The sequence below is a fragment of the Nicotiana tabacum genome, chromosome 17, assembly GCF_000715075.1.
Source record: "Nicotiana tabacum cultivar K326 chromosome 17, ASM71507v2, whole genome shotgun sequence".
Taxonomy (NCBI): domain Eukaryota; kingdom Viridiplantae; phylum Streptophyta; class Magnoliopsida; order Solanales; family Solanaceae; genus Nicotiana; species Nicotiana tabacum.
The window spans coordinates 137432431-137459424 of NC_134096.1; the positions used below are offsets into that span (position 1 = coordinate 137432431).

General features: G+C 38.5%; 1 protein-coding gene across 1 annotated transcript; it reads right to left on the reverse strand.

Annotated features, from left to right (window-relative positions):
• Positions 1–6140: 6140 nt before the first annotated feature.
• LOC107831485 (ubiquitin domain-containing protein DSK2b-like) lies at positions 6141–12884 on the reverse strand. Its single transcript, XM_016659254.2, has 8 exons — positions 12453–12884; positions 10375–11139; positions 9490–9719; positions 9256–9369; positions 7940–7998; positions 7590–7615; positions 6785–6874; positions 6141–6699 (listed from the first exon to the last, which is right to left on the reverse strand). Exons 1-8 carry the CDS (start codon positions 12703–12705, stop codon positions 6551–6553), a joined length of 1686 nt encoding a protein of 561 aa, XP_016514740.1. The 5' UTR covers positions 12706–12884; the 3' UTR covers positions 6141–6550.
• Between the last annotated feature and the right edge of the window lie 14110 nt (positions 12885–26994).

Sequence of the window (26994 nt, forward strand, 5' to 3'; positions counted from 1 at the left end):
AAGCCTAACAGTAGGCATCTGATGTTTGTCAAGCACAAAAAAACCTTTAGTTCCCTTTGGGAGTTGTTGGAAAGAAAGGTATACTTTGGCTTCAGAGTTAGTAGTCGCCAATTTTGCTAGAGAGTCTACTACTTCATTTGCCTCCCTGAAGCAATGCACAGGGATAATATTGGCCTGGTTCATTATATGTGAAGTATCTTTTATAATCTTCTTCAACCTATAGTTGTTCGTATCAGCTCCTTCAGCATATTCATCACCAGCATTGAGTCTAATTCAATTGTGAAGTCTGAGAACCCATTTTGTACACACCAATTAACGCCAAACATAGCAGCTTGAGCCTCTACCATGTTATTGTTGTTGCATCTTGAAGGAATTGAGAAGGCCATAATGAGATCTCCTTGGTCGTTTCTCACTACTCCTCCCAACCCCGCTTTTCCATTACAATGAATAAAGCTTCCATCGGTGTTTACTTTAATGACTCCCTGTTTAGGTTTATTCCAGCATACTGAGATAGCCTTAGGAATAGGTTGAAATTTTATCATGTTGTCACAAAAGTTGATCCAAGACAATATTAGCTTGCATTTTGGAAAAGCTCTATTGATTGCAGCTTGAGTATTCCAGTAGATCTGTTGCTTCATCTTGTAGTAGTTAAACCTCTTTTTATTACCAAATTTGCAAGAACATCTACTCTTCTACATCTTCCAACATATTATAATAGGGATGATTTGGAGAGCAAGTTTGTGAAGAGCATTCTTAGATTTTTGTAGCCACAAATAATTTATTAATCCTCTAATTGGCAGTTGCATAGGAATGATTCCCATAGGGGATCCTATAGCTTTTCAGATATAACTAGCTGCATCACTCTCAACAAAAATATGTTGCATAGTCTCTTTTTTTGGATTAGTGCAGCAGTTACAATTAGAGATAATATTCTTACCAAAATTAAGGATAACATCATTAAAAAGAAGTTTAGATAAGTACAATCTCCATGTTAGGAAAGAAATTTTAAAAGGAATGCTAGAGTGTCATACCTATGTAAGGAATTGATCTTTCTCCTTTGCATCTCTGAACATATATAAAGCTGTCTTGTTAGAATATTTACCATTATCAGTAAGATCCCAAAAAGCTTGGTCAGGCAGATCATGTCTACCAATGTTGATATTTTTTTTTATGGTGAATGAGCTCATTTGGAAACAAATCTTTAAGTCTTTGGATATTCCAGTTGCCATCTTGAATAAAATCTTTAATAAGGATTTTGGAGCTTTTGTTGGCATTTGGAAATAAGGAAGCTAAAGGTCCTTTTTCGGTCCAATTATCCCACCATATACTTGAGTTTCCAGAGTTGATATGCCAAATAATGTGAGGTTCAGCCTTGTCTCTGACTTGAATCATCTTCTGCCATGAGTGAGAATTACTAGATACATTGTGTTTAATCAATGGATGGACTCTAGCACAGTATTTTTGATTCATGAAAGTAGCCCACAGAGAAGGGATAGTTCTAAACCTCCACCATCTTTTGGTGGCTAAAGTATTGGCAATATCTTGCATTCTTCTAATCCCCATCCCACCTTCTTCAAGAGGATAACAAAGATTTTTTCAAGATCTCCAGTGATACTTCTTTTGATCCCGATAGTATCCCCAAAAGAAATTGGTAAGATGTTAATAAGTAGGGAGGGCTTGAAGCACATTCTTGATGAGAATGACTTTTCCCCCATATGAAAGCAATTTTCCATGCCAGCCATTAAGCTTCTTGACAATGCTGTTAACCATGCCATCAAAATAGGGAGTCTTTTTTCTTCCAATATAAATGGGGCAACCCAAATAGGTGAAAGGAAATTCTTTGTCCATAAAATCAGTACACTCCATGTATCTATTAATTCTAACAACAGTAGTTTTAGAAGCAGTTAAGAAAAAACTTTTATCCTTGTTAACCTTTTGACCAAAGCTTTTTTTATGACTATGAAGAATAATCATGATGAGATTAATAGAGTTGTTATTACCACCAGAAAAGATAACTATATCATCAGCATATGCTAGGTGGTTAATGTGTGGATATCTAAGTGGCAGTCTTATATAGTGAAACAATTAACCTCACATTTTATGATAGAGAGGAGAATACATGAAGAACTTTGAAAACTGATGAATGGTTTTTCCAATTCTCCAATTAGTATACACAATAAATGATAGTAATTATTATGGTAACTTATACACAATGAATTTATATGAGAGTTATTTTGTGTAAAAACACCTTAAATAAGGGATGCAGGAAACGAACCATATTAAATGGAGGCTTTTTGACATCTTAAAAAAAGAAGAAAGTCAAAAAAAAGTAGTTTAATGAATCTTATACATAATCTAAATATATCTTAGACAAATATAATCTCTCTCTTTTTATATATATATATATATATATATATATATATATATATATATATATATATATATAGATTATTCATTAATTAGGCAGCTCACCCGACTCACCTTCTGTAGAACTTAGTTACACTGGTACAAACCAAGAGCTAGGTGTTCTCTCTCGGTATACAGATAGACTAAACCAAACACCAATGCAGAGCACACATCAAATGCCTAAAACCAAGTCGAGCTCATCTATATATATATATATATATATATATATATATATATATATATATATATATATATATATATAAAGCAGGGAATGGAAAAGTTGATGTGGCACATCTCTTTGGCTTGAATAGTCATTTATCCTTTTTCACATTTTTTTGAGATTTCTCTCCTATTTTAACCATTATCTCAATAATTAACTAAGAAAAAACGAAACGTTTACATTGAAAAGGCATGGATTTTGTTTACATTAAACGAAACGTGTTTAAACACTCCAATCACATTTCAATTGTTTCACTTAAACACATTTTTGACTACTCTAAACAAGCTTAAGTGCGTGAATTCTATTTGCTATTGACAATCACCACTACTAAAAAAAAAAAAGACAAGTCAGCAAGGGAAAAAAAATAAAAAATGGAAGAAGACTTTTTTTCGTTTTCTTTCTCTTTTACCTTTTTTTTTTTTGCTTAAGTTATCGATCACATTATCAGAAATTTTTATGGCCTTGCTGTAAAATTCCATCATTGATTGCCAAACTCATTTCTCACATTTATTGCACTGGGAACTCCAATAACCACATCAATCATCTATAGGTCAAAATCAACCAACCCACATCTATGAAATTGAAGAAAAAAATCAAGTGGGAATGAAAACAGAATAAGATAACTTCCAAATTCTTCAATGCAAAACTTAAAGCTTCAAATTCGAGCGGGTGTTCATAGAGCTTTTTATTTTCAGCTTTAATCTTTAACTGATATTGTCAGTAATAATATGCAATTTCTAATTTTGCTTAATGCTTCAAATATTTGAAGAACCGAACAATAATTTTAAACTGATGTCAACCAAAATCATCATTGAAGTTCGCCAAAGAGAGCAATATAAATGGAGGGGTCAACAATCTTCTCTTTCTGAGCATTTTATTTTGGGAAAGGCTTCAACACATAGATTATTTTATTATTAAATCCAGCAAAATTCCTACAAAATTTGAAAGGTTTTCGACCTATTTTGCTTCTAGATAGTGGAGGAGGAAGGGAAAGGCCGGCGGAGGAGAGAAAGGGATGAAGGAGAATGGTGGCAGAGGAGTGGTAGCAATAGGGACGGTGGTGATGAACTTTAGAAGAAAAGGGTTATAAAAAAAAAGGGGAAATATGATATCAGATCCTGTCACGCGCCTAAGAGCCGTGAACTGCAATCATTTTGCCATTTAAGCTTTTTGTGCTTAAATGGTACTGTTGAAATGAAATATAAAATTTCAAATACCATTTTCACTTGAAAAATATTTTTCTCTTATTTTAGAATTTTATAATTTTTATATCCAAACCATCACGTAGTTAAAGTGTTTAATGAAACATGACTTAATGTGTTCAAATGGATTTTGGTGTCAAGTGGGGCCAATATGTGTTAGGCCTTCTTCTTCCATTTTGATAATTGAGAAGCCGTTAAGTTTACCTCTTTTTGCATGTTTTGATCCTATATTTTCTCTTTCTTACCTTAAAGATGTCTTATTTTCCGATTCTCCAACTATCATTTCTCGAGAGAGAGAGATATAGAAAGACACAACAGTTATCATCCAATCTCCCTATTGCTTTTTTTCTTTTAAATCGGTAGAAATTTATTGTTGTTCTCTCCTGTATATTTCTCTGATTTAGTGGATGTCATTTTATTTACCCAATTTCATTTTTTGGTCATTCATTGATGTATTAATTTTGGCTGATTATTATGGTTTTTAACTAGTATTGCTCTCTTCTTTTTTGTTTCATTCTGCTTTGGGGACCTAGTAGTGTAACTTCTTATTTTGATCTAAATAGTATGAGTTTTCTTAAAGTGAAAGCAGGTTTGTCAAGGTATTATAATTTCTCTATCAATTGTTGTGTAAGCATATTTGCTAATTAATAGGTAATGTTAAGGACTATATCAATAATAGTAAGTCTAGATTTATTTTATGATAAGCTTTATCAGATAATTTACATATTTTTGAGTAAAAATGAATTAAATGATTTTTTTTTAATATGATTTTTATCCTGTTATTTGTACAGTTCAAAATATATTGTAGTAGATGAAGATAATGCAGAGTTGTAGTATAGAAGTCAATAATTATATATCTTCTTTCTTTCTATAAATTGGTTGTGTCACTTTACTCGAGTTTACTCCATTATCTTTGTTATCTTTTGATTAACCGTACAGAGGGAGAGGAAAGAAAAAAGGAAGAGGAAAAGGTTAAAATAAAGGCAGTACCAAAGTAGAATAGGAAAGAGGGATAAAAGAGGATAAAGAGGAAGTCGGCAATAGGGCATTTAGATGATATAGTGAAATTAATGAATAGAAAAAGTTAGAAAAAAAAAGAATAATGAAAGAAAAATAATGTAAAAAAGGAAAGCGAATACAAAAACTTATGTTTCCCCCCTATTTTGGTTTATTTTACTTTGTTTCTTTTTCTTTTAATTGAATAGAAGAAAGTTCAACAAATAAAAAATTTACTATCTAATGATAGCAACCAAAAAAAAAGTCCTTAGATACATATATTAGAATTATATAAAATCCCCCCCCCCCCCAGATCTAATTCTACTAAGAGTATCCATATAGTGATTTTATCAATATGTACGCTAGGGAATGGAAAAGCTCATGTGGCAATCTCTTTGACTTTAAAAGCCATTTATCTTTTTTCACAATTTATCTAAATTTAATGATGTTTTATCATAACCGCGGCAAATTCCCTAGTTCTTCTATATAAGGAATTTCATAATCCGAGCAAAATAACTAATGTAACTAATTAAAATTAAAAGCAGAAAGACCAGCAACACACTAAAAAATAGCATACAAAAAAATCTTGATGCACAATTGCTTAAGCAATTCATATTAAGAGCCCGTTTGGACCTAAGAAATTTTTTCCTTTTTTAAAAAAAAATTCACTTTTTTTCAAAATCAGTGTTTGTTCATAAAATTTCCAATTTTCACTTGAAGATGCATTTTGGAAATTTTCAAAAATTTGAAAAACTCCAAAAAGCTGTTTTTCAAAATTTTCACTCAAATCACTCACAAAACTTCAAAAACAACCCAAAATTATATTCATGTCCAAACACAACTCTAAATTTCAAATACCATTTTCACTTGAAATTTTTTTTCCCCCTATTTTAAAATTTTACAATTCTTATGTACAAACGCCCGGTAATTTATTCAACTTAAAAGCACACGCAAAATCAAAATGACGGTGGAACCAACCAAGATATATATCAATAACATTCATTATATTATCGCAAACCATAGTCCTGAACATAAATAAATTTGATATAAAATTATCATTTTTATAATGAATTACATAATACACTAGCAGATGACCGAAAAGACGAATCAACATCATTACAAAATAATAAATGGTGGGCTCTTTTATAAAATACAAAAATTTGGAAAAAATTTTAAAAAATATAATAGTAATATTTTAGCCCAAAACCAGCTATTGAGTTGATTTTGGGATTTGGCCAAACATGTCTTTGCCAAATAAAACCCAAGTTTATTTTGGCAAAATCTATGGTCAAACGGGTCCTAAATTTCAAATACCATTTTCACTTAAAAAAAATTTCCTCATACTTTGGAATTTTACAATTCTTATGTCCAAACGCCCACTTAGCATCAAGCAAATTCCTTTGACCTAGCATTTCGAAAAAGATATGCTAGACAGAAGTGAAATACAAATTATAACGTACCAAACAATTTATAGGACCAATTTTAGCATCGTATGTACAAGGGAACTAACTTCTTGTTTTTCCATCAATTTCCTTTTTTTTTAGTCCGATGGAAAAGAGAATGGGAGACAACAGTTGAGAGTCCTTTCCAAAAAATCAACTCCAAATAAATATTTCCAACTAAAACCCAATGCTCCTTCCAACTAAGATTTGATGCTCCTCAAGTCCAAGTCAACCAACTTTCTTATCCCCATCAGAAGCTAGTCATATGACAGAATAATAAACCATTACTGTCCAAGATTTCCAAGAAGTCTCTCTACTGCAGCATGAACATTGCCCGCAGTGGCAACCAATGCCCTGATATTTTCTTGAGTGTCAAAGAAACCCATATCTTGTAACTGCGCGAGTTGAGTGGCATATAATTCCTCCGGAGGCACTACAGCAAGACATCAACATGAAAGATGAGAGCAGGTTAAAAATTTGGGAGACAGTTTGATCAAATAGAGAGACAAAAAGTTAACCATTGGATCTGTTGGGGACACCACCCAAACCTCCCGACCCAAGCCCTCCAAACATGTTCATCAGCATTTCCATTCCCATGTTGTCGAGGGCTGCAATTATTAAAAGGACAGTAGTGATGTAAGTCAGACTAAACAGCAATGAATGCAAAGAAATGGCATAGTACTTGTCCTTTACCAACATACTATACACGATATCCCAAGAAGCCAGAACAAGGTTCAGAACTTACCATTGATTTCCCTATATGAAGTGTATAAGAGAGGATGTCACTGAAGCTGAGTATATCTCAGTATGGCTAGATTTCAAATGTCAGTGTCTCAAAGATGAAAAAATTGTGACTTTTCTCCAAGTCCAAAAATCCAAATCATTTGGTTTATTGCAAGGGGATAAAGGAGGATCGGTCAAAAGTAGGACTATTATATACATGCGGTTTCAATCTAAAAAGTAGCAGCACCTGATCAAATACATCAAATATTCAGATTCCATATTGAGCCAATAGACCGAACTAACCGGCTAGAAATATTAGTTGGGATGGACTAAAACTCCCTTGAAAGGCAATTATTAAATCATATGACGGGGGTGTGGTGAGAAACTAAACCACTCCATAAGTTCCAACCCCTAGTAGACCCTTTTTGCACAAAAAGTTGTAGTTTTGATACAAACTTTCAAAACAAAGAAAGGTAAGCAAAATATATTGGCTCCTAGATAAGATTAAAAGGCTGACTATTTATCGAAGTAACCTAAACCACAGTTAAGATTGCAGATAAGGGGTTCGGGTTTGAATTATTCGAGGGCATAAAATTTTACCTGCACCTCCAGCATTCTGACCCGGTCTGCAAGGGGGAAAAAGACATCATTATCAGGACTGAGCCAGAAATACCATAAAGTTATCCAAATGATCCAACCACCATAAAGAAAATCTGAAACATTAACAAATAAAGCATCTCCTCCTTCCTTCCTAATTTAGAAGATTCTCCACTCATGGGAAATTGAAATATGAGAATATGTCCAGTTATCTTCCAGTTTTCATTCCAAGAGCATGCATGAATCGCTAACTAGCTAATGGGAATTCAGAAAGATATGCAGAACTTCTACATAAATCATGAAGCATGCAGAACTCCAGCCAAGTGAGCATAAAAAGGTAGGTATCAACTTACTGGTTCGTTGGTTGTCGACCAAGTTGAGACAAAAGCCCTTGCTGGAAAGTCATAAGTTGCTAGAAAGAAGCAAACATCAGAAGTCAAAATACACATTAAGATCACTAACCAAAGGATCAATATATCATGAGAAAATAACTTGTCCAGCTCTTTGTTGAGACGCATCAAAAAGCCTAGTTTCACAGTTGCTCTCCAAACCCACCTCAATGCAAAAATCTGTATCTATGTTATTATAGAAGCACAAAGCTCCACAGTCAAATGTTAATCAACAAAAATATCATCATCATGTTAACAGGCCTTTTACCTTTTAAAAGCTAAAGTGTTCCCTCATCTAGATAATTCCATGTTGGACTTGGATAGAACTTAACGTTTAGGACTTTGCCCTATATTTAGCATTTTTTAATTTAACTAAGACTTTACCACCTTAAAGTTTTGGTAAATATTATAAGCCACCTCCACAAACAAACACGGGGTGACGTCCATTAACTGTGTTGATATTAAAACTTAGATTTATTAACAAACACGTAAATTTCAATATTTGGATGAAACTAGGCCTCCCTGTGTTCATTGCCTTGAGTGATTTGATATCTCAAAGTGTAGTTGGTAACTTAGTATAATGAACAAATGCGTAAATTTCTATATTTGGATGAAAGCATGACTCTTGTGTCCATTATATACAAACTCTGGAACATGAGAAGAGAACATGCATTGTATCTAAAAGAGAACTGTTGTTACGATTAAAAAATATATGCTTTAATTAATTGGTGAATTAATTAAAATGAGAAAACGAAATTTTATGAGTTAAAATATAGTTCTACAGATAACACATAAGAATTTTGTCTAATATCTGAAGTCATTGTCACAGCTTAAATTTTACTTTATAGGAAATGGAACGACTAACGCACTGCAAGTTCTGTCCAATATGTAAACTTCCCTTTAAGGAAACTGAATTTTGTCACAGCTTAGTTTTGTTGTTATGGGAAATGGGAAAAATTCAGTGATTTTGAGAGATAAAATAGTGGATCAAGAATTTCCCAATTAAAAGAAAAAAATACGAAACGCATTATATCGATTTTTTTCCACTTTTCCTTTGATCCGCATAGTTAGCTTATGACTTCCTTCCACCAACAGTCTGTTAGCATCGTTTCAATTAGACATGTCGATGTACACGCTCGTCTCATCCACAATAGGTAATGAGGATAAATTAGTGAAAAGCACATCTGTTAGTAATCAAGTCACCCATACATTATATTCAATACATCCAATGCACCACATTCAGTAAAGCAAGACCCAGGCAACAACCAGAAATGGTTTACCTGCATTGTTTCAGGCGAAGTCAACTGCCGAATAAATTCAGGGTTTTGCATCATTTCTCGTAGCTGGGAGTTGGAATCAAGCATGTTCCTTAGCTGTGGGTTGAGCCCAAGAATCTGAACACCAAGATACTAATGAATGAGAATTTGACATGAAGCTTTTCATGACAAATAGAAGAGAAATAAAGACATAAATTTGATGACTGCAAACAAGCTTCAAGTCAAGACAAATTATACCTGGTTCATGTATTGAGGATTTGAGAGCAGAGACTGCATCATCTGCGAGACGGCTGGGTTCTGCATCATCTGATTTAGTGAAGCAGCATCTGGCATACCACCTTGCATGCCACCCAGCATTCGCTCAAGATCTGGGAGAGCAAGCCCACCTAAGCCAGCAGGCGGTGGTGGTGCCCTAGTTTCCCCAGCAGCATTTGACCTAGCAGTGGTATTAGTTTGGCCAGCTCCAGCTGCAAAAAGTCAAAGCAAGAAAAAGAACAATAAAAACAAAACATAATAACAAAAGCACAATCATCTAGTGTATCTATCCAAGAAGAAGACATTATGAAATACTCTGATGCCTAAATACCGCCTGCTCAAGGTTCCTAACTGTAACATAGAATTATGCATACAATATGGAGGATGAAAATTCTTGCACTCAAACATGAGAAGCTTATGAGACTTGAACATTTTATTTGTAGTGTGCAATGCTTCCCCTGGTGAGTATAAATTCAAAACACACATTTCACAAGTCGTTCACAGCCAATCATAGCAGCCAAGTAGAAACTTCTTGCAGCAGAACAAAAAGAAGAGAAGAGAAGTCACTGCCTATAGTAAGAGAATCTGAATTCAATCAAAGAAGAGGTGAGCCCAGCGGAGACAAAAAAACACGAGGTGAGTTTTTCCGATCTGTCTAAGTCTAAGCCTTAGCCTTGGGGGGGCAGAGTTACCCAGTACATGTACCAGTGGGAGTTAGCAGGTATTTGGAGGAACATTCGAGGTACACGCAAGCTAACCCGGAGACCATCGTTATCCCAAAAAAAAAAAGAATACATGAAGTAATTAAGCATGTCTAAAGCACGTAAAGCTTGTACAATCAAAGGATAAGAAATGATAGTAGCTTACTGCCAGCAGAAGCCCAAGGATTAGGAAGTGGATTGGTATTTGGAGCAGGTGTGTTAGCAGTGGTCTCAGAACCAGTAGTTGGAGGATTTGTAGACTGGTCTCTGCCTTGCCCCGCACCCTGGGCTCCCAAAAGAGCTGCAAACGGGTTCGAGCCCACATCATTTCTTGCATCTCCAGCCATAGTTGTTGCATTTAGGAAAGGCTCTTGGACATTTTCATACATGCGCCTCAGCATGTTAAATCCCTCGGGAGAAGATTCAATATTGCTCATTGCCCTGTCAGTATTGCGCATCATCTCACGCATAAGCTCAGGGTTCCGTGCAGCCTCCATTGTCTGGCGAAGAGTAGCAGGATCATTGAGTACGTGAGCAAGCTCTGGATTACGATCCATGATCTCTCGCATTTGAGGATTGTTCATGATCATGTTACGGATGATTTCTGGGTTATTCATCATATTCTGAACGAGAGGCATGTTCAGGATATCTCTCATCATGTTGGGGTTTTGAGTCAACTGCTGCTGGACCTGCTCAAAATCAGGAAGGCCAGCTCCAAATAAACCACCGCCGCCGCCGCCACTTCCAAGACCAGGAAACAGTGAAGCCCCAAGGCCTGATCCAGCAAATGGTCCGCCTACATTTGGGGCGGCATCAGGGGGTGCATTCTGATTAGTATTTGGATTTCCAGTATTGGTTGCACTTGCAGTATTAGCAGAAGCAGCTGGAGCAAAACCTCGAACTAAATGAACAGTGTGATCTGCCTCAAGACCTATCAATAACATAAATAAGATCAGCAAGACATCAAAGATTATCACTTTAACAGCCTGATAACACGCCAAAAACATATTTAACAGAGAGAGAATATAATCATGTAAAATACAATGCAACATTAGAGGTTAACTAATGCTAGGGCAGGGGAGAAGATACTCCATTTGTTCCCACTCGTTGAGAAGTGGAACCATATTTATCCACAAGCCCCCGTGTTATACATTTTCAATACCCTCTTTCTTGTCTGTTCTGATCTTTTAGAAGTCACTACTTAGCCATGGGCACCACTTGTTTCTGTAAAGTACAATTATCTCAACATGTGGCCTTCAACACGACTCTCAACCATGATCTAGGGTCTGCATGCCAAGTTAACACATGAGACCTTTCTCTTATTTAGACAATAGCTTGCCAATCTATAATATTATCCCTTCTTACACCTGTTTAGGAGAAATAATGCTCAATCATATGATCTGAAGTCTGCATCATTTAAATGGAGAAAGCATTAAGTAGAGGTCCTACTTTGTGAAAACGTTTACATACAAATTTACAATCAAAATCATCCATCGTATCTTTAATTTTTGAAAAGCAAGAAAAGAGAGGAGATTTACTGAAAGCTTCATTTCAATAATAAGATTATTGATCAGCTAATATACTTTTCACTGATTTACTGTCAACATTTAGGCCCATTTATCTATGAAACTTCCCAAAAGTCACATTTAGTTCATCAACCTAATTTATCCCCTCAATTTCTCAGATAGCCAACAAGGTAATAGTAGCATACAGATTCGTACTTAATCCATTACTCATTCTAAAAAGTGTCTCCATATCCATTATTCACTTGTCAATGCATCCACACATCCCCCGTTATTTCCAATTCGAAACAACAATCCATTCTCCACTTTGGCTAACAGCTGGTGTGTTTTTGCACTCTATTCAAGACTGGACAATTAATAGTGACCAAGCACAGCTCTTTCTCTCCTTTTTTTCCTTTTTTTTATTTTTGATAAGCAAAAGGAGAGAAACACAGCTTTCTAACTGAACTCGTTAGCAAAGGACTTCATCTTTCTTACCATTGGTAGATAAACCCCCAAATATCAATCTTTTTAACCAGGAGAACTTTATTCATGTTGCAATTAAATCTTAACAGAAAACCAATAACCAAAATCAATATAGCATGTCACCAATCCCCATGACGGATAAAATTGCCTAATTAAAAGGGATTTTTTTAACTATGTGATATCTCAACTAAGCAGCAGCAATCAATGACCTCCGTGTATCAAAATCAAATAAATGAGGGATAATTAATAATATTACCGTAGCTTTCTAGGGTTTGTTCGTCCTTTAAGATCCGGCCTTTATAGATCAATCTCTGCTGCTCGGCAGGAATGTCGGAGTGCTGAGCAAGGGTGGACTTGAAGGTTCCAACACTGGATTCTAGAGTCACCTGAACGGAGAATTTTGAGCCGTTGGAACATCGGACGTTAATCGTAACAACTTTTTGATCGCCGCCGGTGGCATTATTAGCGTTATCCTCTTTCGCCGCAGCACTAGTATCACCGCCGCCCATATATGTACAATTCGGGAGGTTAATCGAACAAATCACTGGAGAATCGTGACCTGAGTCGAAGAGAGATCAGTTCAAAATCGCCGATTGATCGCAAATGGAAAGCCCTAAATCAGATGATTTCACGACTTTCAAAGGGGAGCCGAGATAATAAATAAAGATATACTATAGACACAAGACACAAGAATATATATATATATATATACCTTATCTTTTTTCTTTTAATTGTTACTTTTAGCATATATTGTTACTTTTAGTAATTAAAAAAAAAATTCTTTACATGTACAATATTAATTATTCATTTCAATTCATTTTAATGAATAATTAAAAGTGAAGGAGAGAGTATTATTTTATAATAAGGTTTATTTTTTGAATAAAATAAGTGAAAGTATTGAAGTTGTCACTTGCGTGTGCTTGGTTGTAAAAAAAAGGGGGAAATTAGGAAAGTGTGTAATACAATAAAATGATCCAATAAGAATCGAAGGTGCCTTGATCCTCGGAGAAACCGGAGAACAACAACATCAAGGAATGGTGGGATTCCACCGGCATTAAGGCAAATGCCATATGGTTGGTGCGCAAAAGTTAACATAATTATGTCTTATTGTCTCTTACTCTTTTTCGTAATAACTTTGCAAATTACACTAGCTCTTGTTGCATAATTCCGTTTCATTTACTTTACATGAGTTTAAAAAAAGATATTGAGCGAAATTTGAAATATGAATTTGACTTTATATTGGATAAATAACATAAAAGTAATAAATCAAAATAATAAATCAAAAAAAGAGTACCTTAACAGAAAAAATAACAAATCAACGTTAAAGTTTGTATATTTGAATAAATTTGAAATTATAACGTCATGTTACGTTTGTTAGCCTTATAAATATATTTTCAGTATTCATAAACTTAAACTAATTATTTGAGTTGTTGGGGTGTATAGGGTAAAATTGGTTTATATTAAACACTCAAATGATTACATGACACGTGGAACCGGAGACAAACGGAAGATGAAGCGAGTGGGAACCAAGACCCCAGGAGAACAGTTTCGGTCAATATCGGGTAGATCCCGAAGGGAATGCAGTCAACGGAGGCAAACGAATGTTTGTCTTCGGATAGCATTTAACGAAAAATATTCCTCAATATTAAATATGCAGCCTTTGCAGAGAATTTTGTTATTCATGACATGTCGTTACACATTCATTAATGGCCCTCATTATTGTCATTTAAGAGGAGTTTGATCCTAGGATCTTGTTTGTATATGGTGAAATATGATATAACACGTGATCATCTAAAGGAAAGACACGTGGAACCCTAGACGGGGATGGCCGAAGATCGAACGCAGTCATTCCGCTTGTCACCGGAAGGGATAACGTTCATAAAGGTATATTAATGCTCTGCGCCCGGTACCATTTAATAAGAAATACTCTGTAGCATTAAGAGCGGCGGCCCGTTACAGAGAATTTGGCATTTATATTCACTGTTAAATATTCATCAATGACCCTCGTAATTGACATTAAAGGAGGGTATGATCCTAGGACCTCCTTCCCTGGACACAACTATAAATAGTGAGCTTAGTTATCATTGTAAAGGAACACAAATTTTCTGGCTAAACGTACACTACATTCTATACAAAGCTTAATACAATCTTACTTTCTTGCTTTTTGATCTCATCATTGCTGTGTTCGGAAACCTTATTCCCGGAACTGCCATCTCTGCTATTTCATCTACATTTTAAGCCTAAGTATTGTATATTTTTTTAATTATTGCATTATTTCATGATCAAATTAGTTTACTTGTCTAGAAACCACGTATAAATTCAACTGTATCGTTTTACGGGTAAACAGTTAGGCGCCCGGGCGTGGGGCCTAGATAGCCGTGCAATTAAATTGATCCTTGCTTTTTTTTTACTAACGTGATTTGCTTATTTTTATCTTAGAAAAAATCACAAAAAATGGCAGATAACACTATTAAGAACATGCACAATCCTGAAATTCGAAGGGATCAGCCTCATTTCGAGGATTCAATCAGTGACACCTGCAATGAGGGGAATGACGCCATGTCGGTGCATGACATGCAGTACCCTTGACAGGTTCGGCAGACAACTCATGATGATGCTAATGAGGAGCATGTGGTGGATGCGGTGAGGGCCCTGCAAGAGCAGCAGGCAATCATTTTAAGCCATCTCACGCGGTAGGATAAGGTTATGACGGAGCTGAAGTAGACGCTATTGGGGGCTTCGAATAATGTAAACAGACGATATCCAATTCCTCCCAGTGTTCCCGCAAACCAAACAACGAAGAGAGTCGACAACAACACTCCCATGGGTGAAGTCGGCTCCGACGGGGCTGGGGGGGAGCAGATCCGGTCTCAACAACGGGAATGACCGGTTCAAAAATATACTTTTACGGTTTATGAGGGAAGTAAATGCCCGCATGGACCGAATCCCGGGCGCACCACCAGTATCGAAAGGCCCGGACTCGAAGAAGTATGCACAATTGTCGTACAAGCCGAGTGCAGCACCAGAACTAATCCCGAAGCGGTTCAAAATGTCTGAAGTGCCAAAGTATGACGGTACTTCATACCCACATGAGCATATTACCACCTACATAATGGCAATAAAAGGAAATGATTTAGCTCCTCAGGAAATCGAATCTGTGTTGCTTTAACGTGGGGGAGCTCTAACGTGGTATTCATTATTACCCGAGAATTCCATAGATCCCATTGAGATGCTCGCGGATTCTTTCATCAAGGCTCATGCCGGGTCCAGAAAAGTACAAGCCCGGAATGCCGACATATTCAGGATCGCACAAGGAGAATCCGAATTATTACGAGAGTTCGCTACCTGATTCCAGAAAGAAAGAATGTTGCTCCCGGATGTCCCGGGTAAATGGGCAGCTGAAGCATTCACCAAAGGATTGAATCCGATAAGCTCAGACGCTTCTCGAAAGCTGAAGGAGAGCCTACTTGAGTTTCAAGCAACAACTTGGGCAGATGTCCACAACCGGTACGAGTCAAAGATAAGGATCGAAGATGACCAGGTCGGTTCTACATCGTCGGCCAAGGGACGAGGGAAGAACAGAGAAAAATCAAAGGATGACTACGACACGAGAAAACAGACTTCGAGGGGCCGATTTTTGCCTTACGAGCGGATCGAAGGCCGTGGTAGAAACTTCCGCCAGTAAGGGAGATGGATGCAATCTCGGTTTCCAGTAGGAAAGGGAAGGAGCACACGTCATAGCAATTACAGGAACCGACACTTACTCTCGAGCTAGAAGAAGTTAGCCCGGGAGCAGAGTCGTCAGAACATTATCAGGTGCCGAGATGTTTCCAAGTTCCAGAAGAGATGGACGCAACAAAGTCTACGACGGAGGAACTGGAGCAAGTTGCATTGTTCGAAGAATTCCTAGAAAGAAAATTCCATTTTGGGACAGGACTGCACACGGAACTCAGGTCTGGTTTTATTGAATTCCTTAAATTTAATGCTGATTCTTTGCATGGTCGCATGAGGATATGGCAGGCATGCCGACGAAAGTAACCGTGCACAAGTTGAGTTTGGATCCCAGCGTACCTCCGATAAAATAAAAGAAATGCCCTATTGTCGAGGCAGGAATAAATTTGTCAAAGAATATGTAACCCGCTTGTTTAATATCGGTTTGATCCGAGAGGTAAGATATCCGGACTGGCTAGCCAATGTAGTAGTAGTTCCTAAGAAGAACAATAAATTTCGCATATGTATAGACTATAAAGACCTTAATAAGGTGTGCCCGAAATACTCGTTCCCACTGTCAAATATCGATCAAATAATTGATGTCACGGTCGGGCACGAGTTAATGAGTTTCCTCGATGCTTATTTCGGGTACAACAAAATCAAGATAAACCCAGAAGATCAGGAAAAGACTTCGTTTAAAATGAATTGTTGATGAACATTATTCAAGCGGAAAGTGTGTGATGTACTCTTTTTTCCTTCGTTCAGTTTTTGTCCCAATTGGGTTTTTCTAGCAAGGTTTTTAATGAGGCAGCGATAGAAAGCATACTACGAATACAACAGCAATAAGACCTTTGATAGCAAGGCAAACAAACAAGCTTCCACTCGGGGACGGTTAGATAATCTTTGGTTCGATAGAAAATTTCCACCGGAAAGTTAAGTTTGCTACCGAACGGAGGTTACCCGACCGTTCACGAGAACAAACCACTAGAGTATTGTTAGATATTCTTTCGCTCGATAGCATGGATTCCTAATGGGAAGTAAGGTATGTTACCGAGTTAAGGATTATCTAGTAATTCATTGAAGGAATCTTTGAAGACACAAGACTTCCGGTGTTCCAATTCGCATTCTTCGCATTCGAACACTGGGAATGATATGAGGATATGGCAACATTGACTGCCACGTCAATCGGGAAACGAAAATCTGGAAACCAAATACATCATCGAGACCGGGGACTGTGCAGCCAGCCCCATAGAAATAAGTTGTACAAGATAGCCACAAGTAATGCCAATTTCGTTTTAAGCATAATAAATGCTTGTGTAATTTTGAAAATAGAAGGAATTATATGAAATGAAATCCTTTTATCTTGTTTCTTGTTTGAACGATGAACTAACTTTTTCATTTGAAAGTTAAACAAGTACTTCAAATGTTAGTGTCGTAATGAACAGGAGATGTCTTCTTCAAGAGCACCGTAAACATAAGAGGGCCCTCTCTTATGAAAACCCTCACGTTAAAGGGTTGGTTTCCGAAGAATTTATGCCCGAAATCAAAATGCCTTCGAGGAAAAATGCACCCGAAGACATACACGAAAGGATGCAAAAAGTAAACTTGCGCAAATACTTATAAAAACCCTCACGTAAAAGGGATAATGCTCGGAACCAAAGTGCTTCGAGGAATATGCATCCGAGACTATACATAGTAAAACGCGAATAGAAAAACGTGCGCAGAATTCTTAAACAAATGCAAAGGTTAAAGACTTGCATGGCTATTCAAATGAAAGTAAGACTCAAACAATACTTGAGCAAAAAAATATCTTTATTTACAAGAATATGCCAAAACGGTAAAAGTACAAAATGGGAAAAAGAAAAGAAAAGTTAAACTACAGTGTCTCCGGAACCAGGAGGAAGAGAAATGTCTGCATCCCCGGAAGAAGTAAGTGGGTCCACCGATGGCTCAATATTTTCATCAGTTTGGCCTTCGGCATCGTCATCTTCCGATTCTTCTTCAGTTCCTGAAAACTCAGAACCGGAACCAGAAGAACCAGGAGTATCAGACTGCGTCGCGAGTCCATTTTTAGCAGCCAACTCAAGCACTCGGGCTTTAGAAAATTCGGCATCAAAGTCAATGACACCAACTGTTGCCTCTTCCAAGGTTTTTCTACTCATGTTGTACATGGCGTAAGTTTTATCAACAACAAGGGAAGCCTCTCGGCGCTTGAGTTATTCTTTGAGTTGGGTTACATCGGCAGAAAGGTTTTTCCGGGAGAACCTAGTAGATTTGAGACTAACATCAAGGTCGCGGATAGTTGAACTAAAGAGCCTATTATGCTCGATAGTTTTCTTGTACTTCTCTTCTAGCTGGGTGTGTTTCGCCCCTACAACAATAAGCTTTTCAATTTTGGAGTTAAAGGTTGCCTCTAAGTTAATCACTCTTTCAGCGGAGGCAGCCTCACGATCGGTTGCGGCAAGAACAGCGTTTTGGACTTCAACCTATTTGGCCCTGGCTTCGTCAAATCTAACCCTCAACAGACCAATTTCTTGGCTAAGGGTTACCACTTCTTGCTTACTTTGCCGCAAATGAGCTTCCAAAACAACAACATCAATAACTTTGGTTTCCAACTCCGTAAGGCGAGCAATATGTTGCTTCTGCTCTGTCGAAAGTTGATCCCGTGTGGAGGTAGTCTCTTCCTTTTCATGAATCAGCCTCTGAAGGCCCTCGGAAGCAAGAAAGTTGGCCTACAAAGTAAGAAGGGTGAAATTCAGGATATGCTTACACCCAAAAATAGAAGAAGTAATAAAGGAAGAAAGAACGTACCACTGCGGCGTTATTCATGGCGTTGTTCAACAAATACTCTCCCAAGAGTGCTTGAATCTTTTCCCAGTCTTTCTCTGAAGCCAAATGCTTCAGATAATTAGCAAGCTCCATCAACCGGGATAGCAAGTTGCATCTGGTAGAGAACGAAAAAGTAACGTTCCTCCTCCTTTGTGGATCTTCAGAAGGGGCAGCATAATTTTGCCCCAAATTCCCATGAACTAGGGACTGTGGAAGAGGAACACCTTCTTCATGGTCAGGTGCGACCAGTGGAGGTGATGTAGCAACTGCTGGTGGAAGAGTGGATGAAGATGGAAGTGAAGTAGCAGTTGCTGGTATTGGTGAACATGGAGATGAAGCTGATGGAGTTGAAGAGTGAGAAGCAATTGCATCAAATGTAGTGTTGGTTGTTGGATGCTCGCCAACCAAAGATGGCAAGGACCTGGTATTTAGCGCCGCAGTACCGGGCACAACAATTGGGGCCCGAAAACAGGAGTTGACATTATATACCAAATAAACTCTCTGCAAAGTGTCGAGGCATCATCCTCAGTTGGTGTAACTCTCTCAACAGGTCGAGCATCATGTTGAGATGATGAAGATCATTGTCTTCTATGTAGAGAAGCTCCCTCATCACTAACTTCTTCATCATCATCAATCATCACGGTGTCTATGACCGACCCAGAAGTAAGACCAGTCACCATCACCACCGGAGTTGACTCGAGAGCAGCAATCCTTGCCCTCTTATTATTTTCCCCGGCCACAGAGGAATGCCTTCTCTTCGGTTGTTTATCTTATGGCCGGGGACTCCGTAAAAAAATATTTGCACCCGAAACAGGCCCGGAGATACCTGTTCGAGTAAGCGCCTCCTGAAGCAGCCTCGCTGAATCAGCAAGATCATCTAAGACATCCTCCTCAGGGACAGCAACAGAGCCCGCAGGTAGACCTAATTTCGTGAACAAGTCAGAAGAGTTCAACCAAGTTCTTCATATCCAAAAAAATAAATGGAAGCAAGGTAAGTTAAAATTACCATGAATTTTGGCCTTTCACTCATATTTAAGGGACAGTTCTTTCCACAAATAAGTTTCGGACATCGTGACGTCCAAAATCTTTTGAACCCACCGGTCTAAGCCTTCCATCACTGATGGGATCCATCGAGTTGTTGAAACAAACGAAGGTTGAAGGATCAATACGGCTATAGAAAAATACTTAGTAAAAGGAAAAACTAAACAAAGAGATTACGAGTGCAGTTCCAAGCGACCAAAAAAGATGAAGCCGTTGCCGGAATGATGTCGTTGGTGGCGACTTAAATGAACTATTCCATCCATCAACTGTCGTTGTCATAATCCATGCTAGACAGCAAAGCATAGTAGTCATGCTTGCAGAGGTTTATCATTCCCCCGTGAAAGATTTTGGGAGAATAGAGATTCATCATATGAGCTAAAGTTAGCTCCTCTCCAGTCTCCTGGCACAAGTGTCGAAGGCATGCGGTCGTCCTCCATACTGAAGGTTGTGCCAAACACACTTGGTAGCGAAGGCAAAATTTCGCAATCACGGAATCAAGGTCTCCACTCAAAAAAACGCACCCAAAGTAAAGGGGATATGTGTAAAAGTATGTAAAGCCTTCCATGGGAAGGGTCACTCGCTCCGATAGATCAGGAGTAATGATATCCAACTCATGGCAGCGATAGTCTTCCTTCACAGCAGGAATACTGGAAGGACATGGAAGAAGGGTACCTACTAACAGCCCATGTACGAGAGTTAGCAGTAGGAAATTTCTCTTCTAAGTCCTTTATTGGTACTGAGTCTCCTTGGTATGATGGAACCCACAGTTGGAGGAGCAGAGTCCTCGGCTTTGTTCTTGTTCTTTAAAGAACCGACACGCTTGGAGGAAGAAGCCATTGAATAAGAAGAAGGAAAAGGTTTTTGTTTGAAGAGAATTGGAGAAAGAATGGAGAACAAAGATGAAAATTATGAAGTGCAAAGGAAAATAATGATGCATATAAGTAAAATTTAGGAGGCTAAATTCATGGCCATGATTACCTCGATAATCGGCAAAAGTTGCGCTGAATCGTGGGATAGTGCGTGTTCGGGGTATTAAATACGGAGAAACGTGTGTCTAATCAACCGTCAGAAGCCTTCAAAGGAAATTATAGTAATTTCCGCCAAAGTAGTGTTTCTACCAACTTCCAGGTAACACAAAATTATCTCACCGGAAAGCATGAGGACTATCTGTATAGGGTAAAATATGATATGACACGTGGTCATCTAAAGGAAAGACACGTGGAATCATAGACGGGGATAGCCGAAGATCAAACGCAGTCATTCTGCCTGTCACCGAAAGGGATAACGTTTATAAATGTGTATTAAATGTTCTGCGCCCGATATCATTTAATAAGGAATATTCTGTAGCATTAAGAGTTACGGCCTGTTACAGAGAATTTGGTATTTATATTCACTGTTTCATCTTCATCAATGACCTTCATAATTGACATTAAAGGAGGACATGATCCTAGGAACTCCTTCCTTAGACACAACTATAAATAGTGCGCCCAGTTATCATTGTATGGGACACGAATTTTCTAGCTAAACTTACACTACATTTTATACAAAGCTTAATACAATCTTACTTTCTTACTTTTTGATCTCATCATTGCTGTGTCCGAAAACCTTGTTCCTGGAACTGCCATCTCTGTTGTTTAATCTATATTTTAAGCCTAATTATTGTATATTTCTTCAATTACTGCATTATTTCAGGATCAAATTAGTTCACTTGTCTAGAAACCACGTATAAATTTAATTGTACCGTTTTACGGGTAAACATCGTTCCCTATGTATAGTTATAAAAGGTGACTTGAACAACCATTGTAACACACGAAATCTCTGGCAAAGCTTATGCTACATATTATTCTCAAACTGAATAATACTTTATTTTTGTCTAATATTGTTCTTATCGCTGTCTTCGGAAACCTTGCTCCCGGAACCAGGCTACATGTTATGTCTTTCGATTTCAATGCTAAGTCTTACATTTTTATTTAATTTATTTATCATTTTGGGATCAAATCAGTTTGCTTGTATATAAACCACACAACAAATCTAATTGTACCATTTAACGAGCAAATAGTTTGGCGCCCACCGTGAGGCTTACACAACTGCCCACCGGTAAGGCAGAAGAAGCGCCCAATCTAAGCCTGGACCCAAGCGTCCCACCGGTAAGGCAAAAGAAGCGCCCAATAGCCGAGGTCAGAAACAAATTTGTTAAAGAAAAGGTAACTCGGTTACTTGACATCGGTTCAATTCGGGAGGTAAAGTTTCTCAACTAGCTAGCTAATGTAGTTGTAGTTCCGAAAAAGAATAATAAATTTCGAATGTGCGAAGATTATAAGGACTTGAATAAAGCATGTCCGAAAGACTCGTTCCCACTGCCAAACATTGATCAAATAATTGATGCGACGGCCTGACACAAGTTGATAAGTTTCCTAGATGCCTATTACAGGTACAATCAAATTAAGATAAACCCAGAGGATTAGGAAAAAAATTCATTCATAACGAACTTTGGCACATATTGCTACAATGTGATGCCCTTCGGGCTTAAAAATGCAGAAGCCACTTAGTAGCAGTTGTCTTTGGAAGAAACCCTGAGGCAGGCCATAAAAACTGTTCATTTAACTAACAACGAAGTCGAGTATGAGGCTTTGATTGTAGGATTTAAACTGGCTCGCGGGGTTGACTCTGAGGTCATTGAAATCAAATATGATTCCTAACTAGTAGTAAATCAAGTATATTGAATCTTCGACACAAAAGGAGGACCGCATGCAACAGTATATGCTTAACGTTCAAACTGTGCTCGCACGGTTCAGAGAGTGGTCGATCACCCACATCCCTAGAGAAGAAAAAGCAGAAAGAGATGCATTGTCCAATTTGGGATCGTCCACGGAGATGAAGGGATCAGATTTCGATACCGTCGTTCAACTTATGCATTCGGTACTGGATGTGGACAGTTATTATGATGTAAATACAACCAACTTAGTCTGGGACTGGAGGAATAAATTCATTGATTACCTTCAGCACGATAAGTTGCCCCAAATACCCGAAGACATCCTGGGCACTCCACACCAAAGCTGCTCGTTACAGCCTTTGGGGGGATAGTTATATAGAATATTGTTCCAAGGCCCGTTTTCTCGATGTTTAGGAGCCTCGGAGGCAGACTACGTCATGAGAGAGGTTCACAAAGGAATTTTGCGGAAATGATTCCGGTGCAGATTTGTTGGTGCTAAAATTAGTAAGGATATGATACTACTAGCCCCGGATGGAACAAGACGCAAAGGCATTTGTTGAGAAATGCGACAAGTGTCAACGCCATGCACAGTTGGTGCACCAACCGGTAGAACTCGTGCATTTGGTACTGTCCTCGTGGTCATTCATGAAGTGGGGGATGGATATAGTCGGGCTGCTGCCACCGGGTCCCAGGAAGGTACGATTTCTTTTAATTTTAATTGATTACTTCACTAAATGGGTTAAAGCACGTCCTTACCAGAAGATCGATGAGCGCGAAGTGGTCAATTTCCTATGGGAAAACATAATTTGCCGGTTCGGAATACCAAAGGAGATTTCCTGCGACAACGGACCACAGTTAATAGGGTTCAAAGTCACAAAATTTCTTAAAGACCTGAAAATTAAAAGAATTACATCTTCACCGTACCATACGAGCGCAAATGGGCAGGCAGAATCAACAAATAAGGTAATTATTCAAAACCTCAAAAAGAGGTTAGAAGCAGCCAAGGGTAAATGACCCAAATAGTTATCGGGAGTGCTATAGGCATACCGAACGGTAGCCAAGTCGAGCACGGGGGAGAAACCTTTCTCTCTCCTATACGGCGCACAAGCTCTAATCCCAGTGGAAGTGAGAGAACCGACCTTGCGGTACTTCCGGGAGGACGAAGAAGCAAATAATGAGGCATTATTGGTCAAACTGGAGTTGCTTGACGAACGCAGGGACTTGCACATATAAGAATGGTGGCTCAAAAATAAAGGATGGAGAGATATTATAACCAGAGGGCCAATCTCTACTATTTTAAAGTGGAAGACTTGGTTTTGAGGAAAGTGACTCGCTTATACTGAAAGTATGTGTTGCACTCTTTTTTCCTTCACTAGTTCTGTTCCAATTGGGTTTTTCTGGCAAGGTTTTTAATGAGGCAGCAACGGAAAGCATACTACGAAGGAAACGTCGTCAGCAAAGTTAAGACCTTTAAATAATAAGGCACTGAAAAACAAGCCACTAGGGGATGGTTAGATAATCTTGGGCTCGATGGCAAAGTTCCTAACGGGAAACGAAGCTTGCCATCAGACCAAAGATTATCCTACCATTCACTAGTATTTTTCCTCAAAGGAGCAAAACTTCCAGTGTTCCAATACGCATTCTTCACTTTCAAATACTAGGGGAATAGTACGAGAATACGACAACCTGATTGCCATGAAAATCGAGATTGTGAGACCCGGGAACAATAATGTCTTATCGGGACTGGGGACTGCATAACTAACCTTGTATAAATAAGTTGTACAAATTAACCACATGTATTGGCAATTTATCTTCTTTTAGCAAAACGACTGCTTATGTACTTTTGAAGATAGAAGGAATAAAATGAAGTCTTTTTATTTTTATCTTGTTTCTTGTCCAAACGATGAATTGATTTTATCATTTGAAAGTTGACTAAAAACATCAAATGTTAGTGCCGTAATGAACATGTGACGTCCTATTCAAGAGCACCGTAAACATAAAAGGGCCCTCTCTTATGAAATCCTCATAGTAAAGAGTTGGTTTTGGAAGAGTTTATGCCCGAAACCCAAAAGTTATTGGAAGAAAACACACTCGAAACCTTACTTAATTCGACACAAGAAGGAATGAACTTTGCGCAATACTTAAACAAAAGGTCATTTTTATTTATCAAACATGCCAAACTACATGAATACAAAGATACAAAATAAGACAATAGAAGAAAGGAAAGTAAATAGTCTAAACTACGTCGCCACCGAAACTCGGGGGAAGAGAAGCATCTACGTCCCCGGGAGAAGTAGGCGGATCTGCCGGCGCAGGGTATTGGCCTTCATCATCATTTTCTTCAAGTTCCTCCTCGGTTCCCGAAAATTCAAAACCAGGATTAGAAGAGCTAGTTGCGTTGGCTTGAGTCGGGCGTTCTCGAGTAGTTAACTCCAGTGTTCGGGCCTTGGCAATCTCATCATCGATATCAATAACGCCCGCTTTGGCCTCTTCCAAGATTTTCCTCCTCATACGGTACATAGAATATATTTTTTCAATAATGAAGGAATCACCTTGGTGTTAAAGTTTTGCTTTAAGCCTATCAACCTCGGTCAAAAGACCATCCCGCTCGGATCTCATGGCATTAAGGCTAAGATCGAGATGATAGATTGTGGTTATGTGAACCTTATTTTGATCCATGATCTTCTAATAATTATCTTCCATTCGGGCCTGCTTCTCGTCGGCAGCAGCAACCTCTTCAGCTTTGGAGTTCAAAGTTGCCTCCAAATATTTTGCTCGTTCAATGGAGGCAGACTCGTGCTCGGTAGCAGCAAGAGGAGCATTTTGAGATTCAACCCGCTTAGATTTTGCATCCTGAAGTTGTGCATGTAGCTGAATGGCTTCTTGGCTGTGAGCCATCACATCTTGCTAACTCTACTGCAACTGAGCTTCGAGCTTGGCCGCTTCAGCAAACTTCGCCTCTAGTATCAGGAGGCGCACAACGATTTGATTCCTCTCGGCCAATAGTTGATCCCGTTCGAACATAAGTATCTCTTTATCATAGATCAATCTCTGAAGGCCCTTGAAAGCGAGGAAGTTGGCCTGTAAAATAAATATCGAAGTCAGAAACATTATTGTAATAGACAAATAGAAACATGCAGTAAAAAGAACAAGTACAATACCACTGACGTAATGTGCATGACCTTATTTAATATACATTCCCCTGAAAGATACTGTATTTTCTTCTTATCTTTCTGTGAAGCCAGCGGCTTCAAGTAATTGGCGAGCTTTTCAATCCTGGATAGCAGCTGGCACTCCTTTGAGACCGAGAGAGAGACGCTCCTCCTCCCTTGGGGATCTGCAAAAGGGGCTGAATAGTTGTGCCCCAAATTCTCGTGGTCAGGGGATTGATGAGGATGGACATCCTCCTCTCATGCGTCTGCAACCGATGAGGGAGATGTAGCGGTTGCTGGTGATGAAGGCACAATTGGTGTAGATGGAGATGAAGCTGATGGTGTTGTAGGTTGAGAAGCAGTTACGGTAGAGGCAGTGTTGTTTGTTGGTTGCTCACTAACCGAAGGCAGAATAGGCCCGGTACTCGACCTAATAGTACCGAAAGCGGCAATCGGGACCGAAAAGGGAGAATCAACATTCTCCACTAAGTCAAATTTTCCCTAGAGTGCTCGGACATCACCCTCGGTTGGGGTTCTAAGCACTCCAGATTGAGCATTATGTTGAGCTGATGAAGATTGTTGTCTCCTTTGAAGGGAAGTCTCTTCATCACTAGCTTCCCCATCATTGTCAATAACCGCAGTGGTTGCGGCTGGCTCGGGCGTGGCCTTCTTTACTTTCTTATTTTTACCTTCGGTTGAGGAAGAACACCACTTTTTTGGTTGTTTGTTCTCTGGCTGGGGATTCCGAAAAGAAGCACCTACACCGGAAACAGACCCGAGGGCACCTGTTCGGGTGAGAGCCTCGTGCAACAACCTCGCAGCCTCTGTGGGATCAACCAAAACATCATCCTCAAGGCAGGAAACAGAACATTGCGGGAGACCTGAATCAAACAAAAAGGTAGAGTTAGCAAGTTTTCTTATGTACAAAAATGGAGTGAAGGAAGAGTCAGTTTACCGTGATTCTTGGCCCTTCACCCGTATTTGGGGGCCTATTCCTTTTACCGGCGGGTCTCTAGGGTAGTGATGTCCAGAATCTTCTTAACCCATCGGTCCAGTCCTTTAACCCTTGGTGGTGTCCACCGAGTAGCTGAAATAATAAAATAAAAAAGGTTAACAATGACATGGGACAATCTTTTCCGGATAAAGAGGAGATTTTGAACTTATGTGAACGATTCCAGGATTCAGGAAAAGATGGAGTTGTGGCCGGGATGATATCCCTAATAGAAATGATGACAAACTGCTCCATCCATCCACGGTGATTGTCATAATCCATGCTGATAAGCAAATCATGGTGGTCACGTTTGCTGAAGTTTATTACTCCATCACGGAAGATTTTGGGGGAGTAGAGGTTC